This window comes from Hyperolius riggenbachi, chromosome 7 (assembly GCF_040937935.1).
Source record: "Hyperolius riggenbachi isolate aHypRig1 chromosome 7, aHypRig1.pri, whole genome shotgun sequence".
NCBI classification, from domain to species: Eukaryota; Metazoa; Chordata; class Amphibia; order Anura; family Hyperoliidae; genus Hyperolius; species Hyperolius riggenbachi.
The window spans coordinates 246,422,646-246,435,724 of record NC_090652.1 but is presented as its reverse complement, the minus strand read 5'-3'; the positions used below and the strand labels follow the sequence as shown (position 1 = coordinate 246,435,724).

Here is a 13,079-nt window from a genome sequence, read left to right as displayed (position 1 = left end):
CAAACGAGACAGTGCATGCGCAGTAGCTGCAACTAGACCTACCGTGCAGAGGCGGCTGAAACACAAGGGGCCGCTGGAAAAAGCCCCCGGTAAGTAAAAACTCTCAAATCAGGTGTGCTTTGATTGGCCCTAGACTACGATGGACCTATGAATTATATGAATATGATCTTGCAATCTAATATGAATTAGATTGTGAGCCCCAGTGAGGGGACAGTTAGTGACATGACTATATCATGGAGGGCAAACATCATGTCAACCCAGCAGAAAGCCCAGCAGAGACGCTTCTTCCTCCGCCAACTGCGGAAGTTCGGCATGGAGCAGGAGATCCTAACATGTTTTTACACTGCCACCATTGAATCGATCCTCTGCTCCGCCATCTTGGTCTAGTATGAGGGAGCCACCGCCAGTGACGGGCACAAACTACAGAAGATCATTAGGTCGGCGGAGAGGATCATTAGGAGACCCCTGCCTCCACTTGACCTCCTGTATGACACAAGACTGCGAGCCAGGGCACTGAGGATTGCAAGTGACCTTTCTCACCCAGGCCACTATTTTTTCACCCCACTTCCATTGGGACGGAGACTCCGAGCCATCCCCACCAAGACCACCAGACACAAGAACTCTTTCTTCCCTACGGCCGTTAGCCTCCTGAACTCCCTTAACATTCTACTGCCCTCTATCAGCGCCCTACCACCTGCATAGGAGCGGACTGAAAAACAATATGTTTTTTCGAGCAACCAGTCATCCTATTTTAACTGAACAGACTCTTCCCGCACCTTTGCCAGACTTCAGCAGTGCTTTTGAAAAAAATGATACTGATGCTGAATGTATATTTGCGTATGTGTATATATTTGAGTATGATGTATTACTGTCATATTCTGACGTTTTTCCTGCCTTTCTGTCTATGTACCGCCTTATTGTGCCAAACCCAATTCCGGGCATTACCCAGTCATGCTTGGCGAAATAAAACCATTCTGATTCTGATATACTATGTAAAGCGCTAAAAAAGCGATGTCAACACTATATAAATCCTAAATAATTATTACAGCGCTACACAGTATAGCAGAAGAATAAAAATATATATAATATTGTATAGTTCTAAAGCAACCCCTTTATTACAGAGCCACGTGTATCGTCCATAATTACCTGTGTACACAATGACTTTGAGCACAGCCTTGTAAAATCTCCCCCAAACAGCCAGGATTGTGTTATTGACTTGGTAATGTGGCTGCCGATGGCGATATGAAATAATAGTGAGGCAGGTACAGTTGGCATGGTTACTGCAGCGGAAAAGCTGAGCCAGCAGTTATTGGAAGTGTCATGGTTAATGGAAAGGGATGGAGGGGGCTGCTGGGGAAGGCGTTGTTAAAATACACAGGCTGGAGTGGTCCTTGCTCCCTTCAGCAGCTCTTCATATATCATCAGATTACATTATTGCCCACATTTGGTGATCTGCAGCCTACTCCAATTGTCAAAAGGCTGCAAAGTAATGAAGACTAATACATGGCAGCCTATAGTCTTTTAGGCATGGAATTTTTATTGCAGTGATCTTGTCATTCCTCTTTTGTCTGACGGGCTTGAGCTGCCGTTTGCAATATCAGCTGCAGGCTCATCTGCTGTGATACCCAATTTCTGATGATTTCTAGAGCTCCTCTACTGTAAATACAAAGGTGTTTTTTTTGTTTTTTTTTTAGTTTATTGTAAGAGTGCAAAAGGGACATTTTACAAAATCTCTGCAGGGTAAAAGCCTTGCAGTGCAGGGATGCTGTTTATGCAGACCAAGTTTCTTATTATTAACTGTTTATTATTTTTAGGGCCCAAGGTCGTATGTCTAGTATTGTAATATGGGCTGTTCCTTTGAGAGCAGGGAAGATGGCAGAGGATTCTTGTTTCTGAATAATGCAGAGTTATATAAATGATCGAAATAAAGTAAAAATAATACATTTATGAAATGTACTAGGCATAAGCCCGCCCCTTTAAAACGGGCGCTAGGGCTCAGTCGCAGACCCCCTCACCACCACCTTGCCTGTGCCGCGCTCCCCGCCTCAAGCATACACGGCCATGCTCCCCGTCGTGCCCGCCCTCTGCACGCGTCCTCCTGCTCTCCAACGTCCACCCACGTGCCACACATGCGCAGTAGCACACACAGGGACAGGAGAGGACGCAGGGACACAGGGATTTTATTATAGAGGATAATTAATAAAGTAGTACAGAAGAAGGCAAATCACACCAAGTATTGCTTTTTAGTAGGAGGGCTTTTCTGTCTCTTTTAGTCTCCTATACTTTCCTAGTGGTTTTGGTCACCCTGAGCTGCTTAGGTATCTATTCTACATAGAGGGGTTTAACTTACTCATGTTGCTGCCTATTGCTGATTCGGTTCACTGGCATTTCATGTCACTCACATGTTTCCTACTTCAAACCCGGAAGGAGAAAGCATGGAAGTGACGTGGAACGTGGGTGAAGCGTATTGACTATAGGCAGCAACATGGATTACTCGAATGATGACACTGTCAAAGACTTTCAGCCAGGGCTGTGGAGTCGGAGTCGCGGAGTCGTGGAGTCGGGCAATAGCCTGGAGTCGGAGTCGGGAAAAAATGCTCCGACTCCTAATGAATTTGTAACTGTAATTAAAATAGAAAATATGATAAAATGTTCTACTTCTCAGATAATAGTCATTAAAAATAATGTATATATACAGTATATATACAGTAATAGCTGTGCTTAGTCCACAAAAATGAAATAAACCAATCAAAATTAGTTACTTGTGCTGCTTCAATAAAGCAGTCCCCGTATTTCCGTATTTTTAAGGTCAGATATACATATCTGATTGTGACTGTATATATGATGTGTACACAGGAATCTCTTATATATACTAAATAACATCTATGCTGTAAGAATAAAGCCTGATGTGTAGCTGTGTCACTAATAGAGATGGTCAACGAGATGGAAATAATTCTGCATTGATGCGGATTTATCCAAATGTGTGCACTCCCTTTGCTGATGAAATCAAATAATTTGATATGTTGTTAAAATTTGATTTGGTGACTACAAATTAAAGGGTAACTGAGACGGATGAAAAGTAAAGTTTTATACATACCTGGGGCTTCCTCCAGCCCCCTTCAGGCTAATCAGTCCCTAGCTGTCCTCCACCACCCGGATCTTCTGCTATGAGTCCTGGTAATTCAGCCAGTCAGCGCTGTCCGGCCGCATGCCGCTCCCACAGCCAGGAACATTCTGCACCTGCGCAATAGTGCTGCACAGGTGTAGTATGCTCCTGGCGGCGGAGTGTGTGCATGCGCACTACGCCCGACTGGCTCAAGTACCTGGACTCATAGCAGAAGATCCAGGTGGTGGTGGAGGACAACGAGGGACTGATTATCCTGAATGCGGCTGGAGGAAGCCCCAGGTATGTATAAAACTTTAATTTCATCTGTCTCAGGTTTACTTTGTTACACAGTAGTACTATACTCTACATATGCACTCCCCACAGAGCTGCAGGGAATCCACTGAGAATGCTGTGCACATTCAACACAGAGGTGTTGTCTGTTTACAATCTCCTCATTCCCCTGCAGAATACCTGCACATCATTCTTACATGTACCCACACTTACATTGCCTAGGGCCTGATAGATGTTCTTTGTTTCGGTTTGTACCTTTTACAAGTACTCTTACCAAGGACTAGTTTTAGTCTAAAGGGAATAAATATAGTAGTCTACATATCCTTCTCACTTCAGTTGTCTTGTAAAATTCCTAAGCGTTGGCAGTTAAACGAATTTCATGTTACATACTTTTAATCAACAAAATTGTAATATGCAAATTAGAGGAGTCGGAGTCGAGGAGTCGGAGTCGGTGGAATCCTAAACTGAGGAGTCGGAGTCGGTGGATTTTTGGACCGACTCCACAGCCCTGCTTTCAGCCAGACCTCTACTGGTGGTTTGAGGTGGTACAGTTCTTTCTTATTGGCATACAACGCTCAGCATGCTTTGGCTTTTAGGGCCTCTATGGCTGACTTAAAGAAGAACTCCAGTGAAAATAATGTAATAAAAAAATGCTTAATTTGTACAATAATTATGTATAAACTAGTGACCTTAGCAAGTTTAAAAAAACGGGCTAGGTCTGTCACTGCGCATGCACCTTTCCGCCGCCGCGCGTGCACGCCCGCCTGTCCGCTCGCCCCTTCGCCCGTCATCCCTTGCCGTGCGTCACTCTCCCTCAGTGTCTCTGCGTCCCTGCGCAGAGCGCAAATGGGACACACACAGGGACATGGGATGCAGAGACACTTAGGGATTATTATAGAGAATGATTTAGCCAATGTTTGCCCATTATAAAAGCTTTCCTCTCCCTGATTTACATTCTGACATTTATCACATGGTGACATTTTTTCTGCCGGGAGGTGATGTCACTGGAAGTTGCTGCTGCTTGCTTTTTTGGCAGTTTAAAGCAGCTGTAAACAGCTATTTTCCACAGTGCAGCAAGGTTCACAGACAGGAAACTGCCAGGACCATAATCCTCAGTTTCCTGTGGGAGGGGTTTCACCACAATATCAGCCATACAGAGCCCCCTTTTCCGTTTGTGAAAAGGAATAGATTTCTCATGTAAAAGGGGGTATCAACTACTGATTGGGATGAAGTTCAATTCTTGGTCACGGTTTCTCTTTAAGGCTACATACACACATCAGACTATAGTCTTTTGAAAATGAAAGATCACAGACCAACTTTACCCCCTTCCATGTAGTATGAGAGCCATATCTTCAAAGTCTTTTCTATAGAGCTGAACTCCCCATCAGAAAAAAATCTTTGCAAGATGCTGCACACACAGATGATGTACAGACACAAAAGATCAGTATCTGCAAAAGATCTGTTCCTGCCAAAGATCCGTTCCTGCAAATTGCATTCATATCATCATACACACCTTGTTTAACTGACATTCATCTGCAGATCAGACAATCATCTGCAGATCTGAAAATCCATCCTGGTGGATCTGATCTGCAGATGAATGTCTGTTAAACAAGGTGTGTATGATGATCTGCAGATATCATAGCCTATGAATGCATTTTGCAGGAACAGATCTCTTGCAGGAACAGATATTTTGCAGATACTGATCTTTTGAATGTCTACAGCATCTTTGTGTGCAGCATCTTGCAAAGATTTCTGTCTGATGGGGAGTTCAGCTCCATAGAATAGACTGTGTAGGTATGGCTCTCATACTACATGTAAGGGGGTAAAATTGGTCTGTGATCTTTCATTTTCAAAAGACTATGGTCTGATATGTGTATGAGCCTTAAGGCTTCCAGATTGGTTGATTTCCAGAGCAAGGCAGGTATATTTGTCTGTTCTGCTGATTTAGCAGTTATTAAAGGATGGGCTCTGGGCTGACATTGTGTTTTTCCTCTGGAGCACCATGTTTGGTTTTCTTTAGATTAATGGGGAGTGCCCATGTTACGCTAATTTCTCCATGATAAGCTAATTTCTCCATGATTTCCAGGCTCTCTTGCAGGCTGCTCTCTGTTTGTAATAACAATACAGGGTCACCTATAGACAGAAAGAACTTCACTGTTGAGTGTAAGGCATCTTGGGCAGAGGCCAATTTATTGACATACTGAATATGTTGAAGAGAATTAGACTGTCTTACCCCCAACCCTGGAGGTAAAAAAGGTGTTCTTTCCCACTCACTTTCCCACTGCACTTACCGGTGAAACTCAAAAAATTAGAATAACATGCAAAAGTATATTTATTTCAGTAATTTAACTTAAAAGGTGAGACTAATATATGAAATGGACTCCTACATGGAAAGCGAGATATTTCAAGCCTTTATTTGTTATAATTTTGATGATTATGATTTACAGCTTATGAAAACACCAAAAATCCAAATCTCAGACCATTAGAATATTGTGAAAATGTTCAGTATTCTAAGCTCAAAGTGTCAGCCTCTAATCAGCTCATCGGTGATCAAGTGAGCTCTGAACAGTTGGACGAGAAGTGTCTTTCCTTCAAGCCTGGTGTGACAGACCCAACTCTAACTATAAACGCCTGCTTACGTGAACTACAGCAATGGATGAATGACAACTGGCTGAAACTAAATGCAGACAAAACTGAAGTCCTTCTGATTGGAGGGCAGAGCATGATAACAAAACAACTTAACTTGCAGTCTTCACCACTGGGAATAGGAGGCACGGATCTACGCAGCTCTGATCATGTGCGTAGCCTGGGCGTTCTAATTGATGGGGATTTAAACTTCAGAACTCAAATCTCTGCTGTGGTGAAATCATCCTATTTTCACCTGAAGAACATTGCAAAAATCAAGCACCTCATACCCCCAGAAGATCTGCCAACCTTAGTCCACGCCTTCATCACATCCCGACTGGACTACTGCAATGCTCTCTACACTGGCCTTCCAAAAAAGGTCTTGTACCGCCTACAGCTGATACAGAATACTGCTGCCAGACTGCTAACCAACCAACCCCGTCACTGCCACATAACGCCAGTCCTGCATTCCCTTCACTGGCTACCTATAGAATGGAGGGTCCTATTCAAGATCGGCCTACTGACATTTAAATCCCTGAATAATCTAGGCCCTGGATACATGAAAGATATGTTACAGCTGCGTAGCAATCCCCGCAGTCTCAGATCCACAGGTTCTAATAATCTAGTCATACCCAGAGTCCACTTGGAAACTTTTGGTCCCAGAGCCTTCTGTCATGCTGCCCCTACGTTTTGGAACTCCTTACCTCAACAGATCAGGACAGCCCCATCCCTGGACGTGTTTAAATCCAGACTGAAAACCCACCTGTTCAGTTTGGCATTTGCAGAAATATAACTTTTGTTGTGTGAATACTTCATCCTACTAATTACTGAATCTGAGAGAGCCTAAGCGCTTTGAGTCCTATGGGAGAAAAGCGCTATAGAAATGTTATTGTATTGTATTGTATTGTATTCTGTTCTGAGGGGTGGGTAAGCAAATTGCGTTCAACAGTGGAGAATATAATAGGATAATAATAGTGCTTGGGCAATAGCTTTTCCCCACCCTATTCACTCTCCTCAAAATGAGCAAATGGGTGGGTGATAGGAGGGTACATAGCAGTAAGCCCGCCTCCTCTCGTCTGAAAACTTGACTTTAGCCAAAGTCACATTTTTCGGGGAGTGATTATGGCAACTCTTGGAACGAGGGGAGAAATGGACAACACAAAGTGAATCCAGCATGGACATGCCTCTGCTTACCTCGGGTAGCTATGCCTTGGGTCAGGTATGCTGTAGGGCCTTTTCACACAGACTTCTGCCCGGCTTCCAGCAGCGTCTCGTTCGGAGGTGACTTGTTCAGGCTTTCGCTGGCATCCCATCGCAATCTGTGTTTTTCATTCCCACAGGGGGACACAAAGATGTGGCAGTAATTGACCCTGGATACCGCATGTAGCATCCAAGGTCACCTGAAACGATGGTAAAAATCAGGATCGGAACGCCACGTTTGCACAAACGCCGGTAAAAGCCTGATACAGGCATTCCCATTCACTTGAATAGGAGCGTTTATAGATGAGTCCCAAACGACAGGGGTAAACGCCTGACAAGCGTCCGTGTGCACCAGCCCTGAAGTCTGTGATTGGCTGGTCACAACTAAGTATCTCCCTGGAAGAAGAAGCAGCATATGATTGTTATCACACCCAGCCAAACAGATCTGTAAAATGATCGCTCAAAGGAATCACATGCTTCTCCATGAATATAAGCCTGGTACACCCCTTCAACTTTGGCCAATCATTGACTCATTTTACCACCACCATGTAGTATGAGGGTTTACCTACACACTCTGCTCAAAATCTGTTGGCGGTGTAGATGAAATTGACTATTGCTTACTCATAACACTTCAGTCTGTAATGCACACTTGAGGTATCAGACCATATTTAACTTTCTTCTTTTCATTGTTTTAAAAGTGAATAGGAGGCTGTACCATTACTAAAGTTACTAGGAGACTGTACTAAATATGTTGATGCACCTATTCCACAGACGTTTCAGTTACTTAACCTGCATATCTGTGCATAAAGCATAGATCTGTTAGTAGTGTGGGTTTCTTCCTCTGCAGTCGTCACCTGACCTCACCTACCTCCTCCCTCTGTGGGCAGGGTCAGCTTTGTTCTTACATGAAAAGACTTCCTGCTGTCTCCTCCCAGCTCCTCTCTGACGGTCTCCTGTGGGTGATGGCATGAGGGGAGGAGTTCGGACAGATTATAGACTGCTGTTCAGTCCAGCCAAACTGGCAGACATCAGCACAGGAAGTTGCTGTTGGCAGGTAATAAAAAAAAACGTAATGCAAAAATAATTTGAACAATGCAAATTATGATCTATCCCATATGCATTAAAAATCCCACCAGATAGAAATAAGCCTTAGAGCTATAAGAGAAATTAGACCGCCATGTGTTTCCAATAGCAGGTAGTCACATGGATAAACTGCTTTGTTTTAGTAGGTTAGGTGATGGGCAAACCCCCCTTAGCTTGGGCTCTGTCCATAAGCTGGCCATACACATATATTACCACCCAATGTTCCAAAACCGTTTAATCCCCTTGTAAAATTTCAGAATGAACTGTTTAATTCCTACGACAAACAGCACATCGTTTTTTTTTTAAAATAGATTTTAGCAGAGGCGATTTATTGAAAGTTGATCGAACTGCAGTGTTGCTCTGTAGGTCTACCGTTGCACCTGCCCTGCCCCCGATTGACCTAGATTTCTGACCTGTCCGATCGATGCGAAGTTAATTGAATGGTAAAAAATCAATGTGTATGGGCACCTCTAGTCATTCCTCTCTCCAGTTTTCACAATGCAGACCCATTGTTGCTCTCCAAACATGCTCACATTATTTACGCTATTGTGTTTTTGTCTCTCCTCAGGTGAACAGGTTCTGCTGTCTGATAATGCATCTTGTCTGGCTGTCCAGGTAATGATTTATTCTTTAAATCTAAACTCCCATGCTCTGCCTTGTTAAAAAAGCTGCAGCTGTGGCCCAGGAATGACCCCTGTTTCAGGTTTGCAGCCAAATCCAACCACCTCCCTTCATGAGCTCCACAAAGACAATCTCATCATGTAACCCGGGTCAGCTGCTGGAGTGAAACGATTTGCTGCTGCTGGTTAACCCTTAAGTGACCACTGTGCATAGATATATCCGCTTCAATTCACAAAGGCATACCGCATTCGGTAAAGCAGGAAACTGTTAATTATACTGAACATCTTTTAAAATATCAGTTCCCTAAGGCTGTCACAGCGTGGAAAGGTAACATTACCGACTAGTGAGGTAAATTACTGACTTGTGTGGCAAATACCTCAATAAATGTCAATTCACAGAGATTAGTGCATGCGGTAAAACAAGTAAGATGGTTGGCATTTTACCTCCAGCCTGGACCCGTTGGTAACTAACGATCAGCCATTCAATAAAATTGGAAGGCAATGGAGCCAGCCAATTGGAGGAGCCAGCTTGCCTAACTACACATCCCATTGGTACCGATTTAGTGCCAGGTGGGACATCGGAAAATAAAACACACGATGCAGGAGCAGGACACATTCATTGAGGTTTCCCCTGTGACCCGTTAGACATGAAAAGGGAAACACCGATACAGAGTCAGCGGGACTAGAGGTGGCTTGCAAATCTATAGGGACGCCGGGGATGCCTTTTACTCTTGTATGCGGTCGCAGATCAGAAGCAGCATCTTGCAAAGGGATGGCTCATGTTTTTGGCAAACCATTGAACCAGAAGAATAATCAACTCTGGCCAGAAGTGGGAGAACTTCACCAGTCTTGGTGAATTGAAGCCATGGGTTTTGGCAAATTACCAAACTATTACTGTATGTGTGACAATCTTGGTGAATTCAGAAAAAAAAGTCTAAAATACCGAATACGGTTTCACCAACCAATCATTTTTTTTTACCAAACAGGTCTTAGTGAGTTGAAACCAATATGTGCAGCATCATTTGACGGCAAAGCAATTACACAAAACACAGATTGTGAACTTGGTGTGAAGCCTGTGCACTGACAAGTTCCTGACATGTAGGCATAATCAGTGGCGTAGCTAAGGAGCTGTGGGCCCCGATGCAAGTTTTACAATGGGGCCCCCCAAGCACTCTATACACAACAATTGATACGGCGCACCAAAACCTGCCAATGGCAACCACAGTGTCAGAGGTGCAAGAAAGGGATGGGGAACAGCTTGTTAAGGATTACCACAATTCAAAGTATCAATAGAAGTGATTATTATGAGCACAGGACCAATAGAGAGCTAATACTGCAGTAAAGGGAGGGCCCATTGGGGCCCCTCTGGCCCAAGGGCCCCGATGCGGTGGCAACCTCTGCACCCCCTATTGCTACGCCCCTGGGCATAATCCCTGTTCATGCCTCCAGAGCAGAGGAAGTCAGGCTGGAGGTATTTAGGGCTGGAATGAGCGATTTCATTCTCATAGGAAAGTAACACCATGGATAGTTGTTGTTGTTTTTTTGTTTTTGTTTTTTTTAAACCAGGAACTTTGCAAATAATACAGAAAAATCCAAATATTGTGCAGACATCATTTTGTCTTTAGCATAAGTAACAGTCCTCTAAGTACAGCTCCATGCTAATTCTGAAGGCACTTTGTAGTGAGTGGTTCCAGGAACCCTGGAGAACCTGCTTTAGCTCCAGCACCTGATCCCACATTGACTGACTGGATTGTGATGATATCCGGTTTTGTACTACCTTCTGCAGGAATCCTGGTTCTTGTTTTTACTGCAGATAGGTCTTTGTGATTTTGGCCTTTTGTTTAGAGTTGTTGCTCACCCGATGTCTGTGGGAATGCTGAATTGGCCAGAGAGGTGGAAGAACAATATGATGAATTGGCCTGGCAAATTCCATCTGAAGAGGTAACCCTTCACTGTGGGAGCAGATTCACAGAGGAAATTTGATCATAACAAATGCTTGTTTGTTTTAGTTGAATGCTAACTCCTCAAAAAACTTTTTTTTTCTTTTTTTTTCACTTTTTCATAGTGTACATTTTTATTGTGATCTGTGTCTGTACGTTGAATTACTCCACTTCCTGTCCTGAATGGGACTATGCTCTCCAACAGTGGCACAGGCAGCAGGAAATAAAACTTTTAACCACTTCAGGACCAGTGGTTTATATGCCCCTAGTGACCAGGCCAATGTTTACTATTCGGCACTTCACAACTTTAACAGTTTATTGCTCGGTCATACAACTTAACCCAAATTAATTTTGCCTTTTGTTTCTTCTCACAAATAGAGCTTTCATTTGGTGCAATTTGATTGCAGCTGCTATTTTTTTATGAATAAAAAACTTACATTTTGTAAAAAAAACAAACAAACAAAAAAAAAACCATACAGATAAGTTAAACTGGTTTTCCCTGTAATTGGCCCTAGACTAGGATACACTACACTACACTACACTACACTACACTACACTACACTACACTACACTACACATACATAGACATATGGCTATGGCAGGGATTAGATTGTGAGCCCCTCCGAGGGACAGTTAAGTGACAAGACTATACTCTGTGCAGCGCTGTGGAATATGTCAGCTCTATATAAATATTAAATCAATAAATACTAGACAAAACAGTCTGCCAACTCTGATCACTGGCGTCCCCTGTGCACAATGACGGGAGAGCGTGTTCGTGCAAGCTCCCATCAAATCTTGCTCCTTGCGAGATGACGCCATATGGTGTCCTGTAGACCTAAGAGAGCTGATGTCCCGCCGCCATCCTGTGTTAGGCGGACGGGAAGCGGTTAAGCTATGTACACACACTAGACCGTGGTCATTGGAAACAAACCACGAGTCAGCCGTTCATTTAAAAAAAAAATGCGTAAAGGACAGTGATTATCATCCATGAAGGCCAATCTGCCCTGGCCGATAGGTTTTTAAGGGCCCTTTTCCACTAGAGCGATTGTGATTGCTGAATCGCAAAATCGCAAATCGCTAGTGATTTTTAAATCGCTAGGGTTGTTACTTTATCATAGAAATCATGAGAAGTATTTTCCACTACAGTGATTCAATTTGGGAATCGCAAATCACAATCGCTTGCTGGAGCGATTTTTACAATGATAATGCAATGCAAATGAAAATCGCAATCGCATAACAGAATTAATGAAAAATTGCAATCGCAATCACTGGCGTTTGTGATTTGTGATTGCGATTGCTAGTGGAAAAGTGCCCTGAATGATAATTGCTGTTAGTTGTTTTATACCAAATTTTTTGCGCTTTTGCTAAAAATCCGATTAGCATACGGTCGTTATGCCGTCGCTGAATTTAAATGTGTGCAAATGCCGTCTGCTCGTCACTAACTCTCTTTTTCTGATGATCACAGATCTTTATTTGTGAACGAGGAAGATTTAGAACATCTGTCATGATTTGTTTGCTGGTCTTAATTTTTCATCCTCAAGACCTCCAGAGTATTAATGTAGACCATGGAGGTCTGGGGTACAGGAAGTTTGGAAAAATCTCTTCTGTGGGGAAAAAACAATAAGAGTAACCTGATAGGTGGTATGACCCTTACCCGTCCTGTTCTATTCAGAAACCAGAAGAGATTTTTCTGGGCCAGCGCCTTATTTTCTTCTTGGCCAGAGTACCTCCTTAGTGTCCATCTTTGCAAAGAATTGCTATTTCTGGTGCTGAGCAGTCAGTCGATCTACTATTTTTCCCTCATTACCTTATACAGTATATTATTAATTCCTGAACATTTAACCATGTACTGTGTTTAGCCTTCCGTACAAACCCAGTGCCTGAATGTACTTAATCTACAACGCTTTGGCTGGTCTGCTGTCTTTGTTTTTTTATTAAAGCCGTCTGTGGTCTTTTCATCAACTTTTACTCAATCAGTCAAACTTTAGGCCTAATGGTCTTCAGTCCTGAAAGGCTCATGGGAAGCCCATTAGCCTCTCACCCACCAATGCTCAGTGCCTTATTTAGTTTAGTCTGAGTTCATTTCATCCTGAGGTCATCTTTTTACTGAGACAGCAGTGAGAGTGTAGCAGGCAGAATCCATAACGGAGTATTTTTAAGCTTAGACATAGACTGTTATTTGTGATTCAGTGTCAAGGAAATTGCTGCTGCTAT

General features: G+C 43.2%; 1 protein-coding gene across 3 annotated transcripts in view; it reads left to right on the top strand.

The window, feature by feature from the left end:
* The window catches only part of MTX2 (metaxin 2), a 96,555-nt gene that overhangs the window by 22,369 nt on the left and 61,107 nt on the right, over window positions 1-13,079 (top strand). For 2 of the 3 annotated variants that reach the window (XM_068245457.1, XM_068245458.1), the window contains exon 3: window positions 8,874-8,920. The exons of the other annotated variant lie outside the window; for it this stretch is intronic. In XM_068245457.1, coding sequence (XP_068101558.1) covers window positions 8,874-8,920 — 47 coding nt within the window. The remainder of the gene's footprint in view (window positions 1-8,873; window positions 8,921-13,079) is intronic. 3 annotated transcript variants of the gene reach the window in all.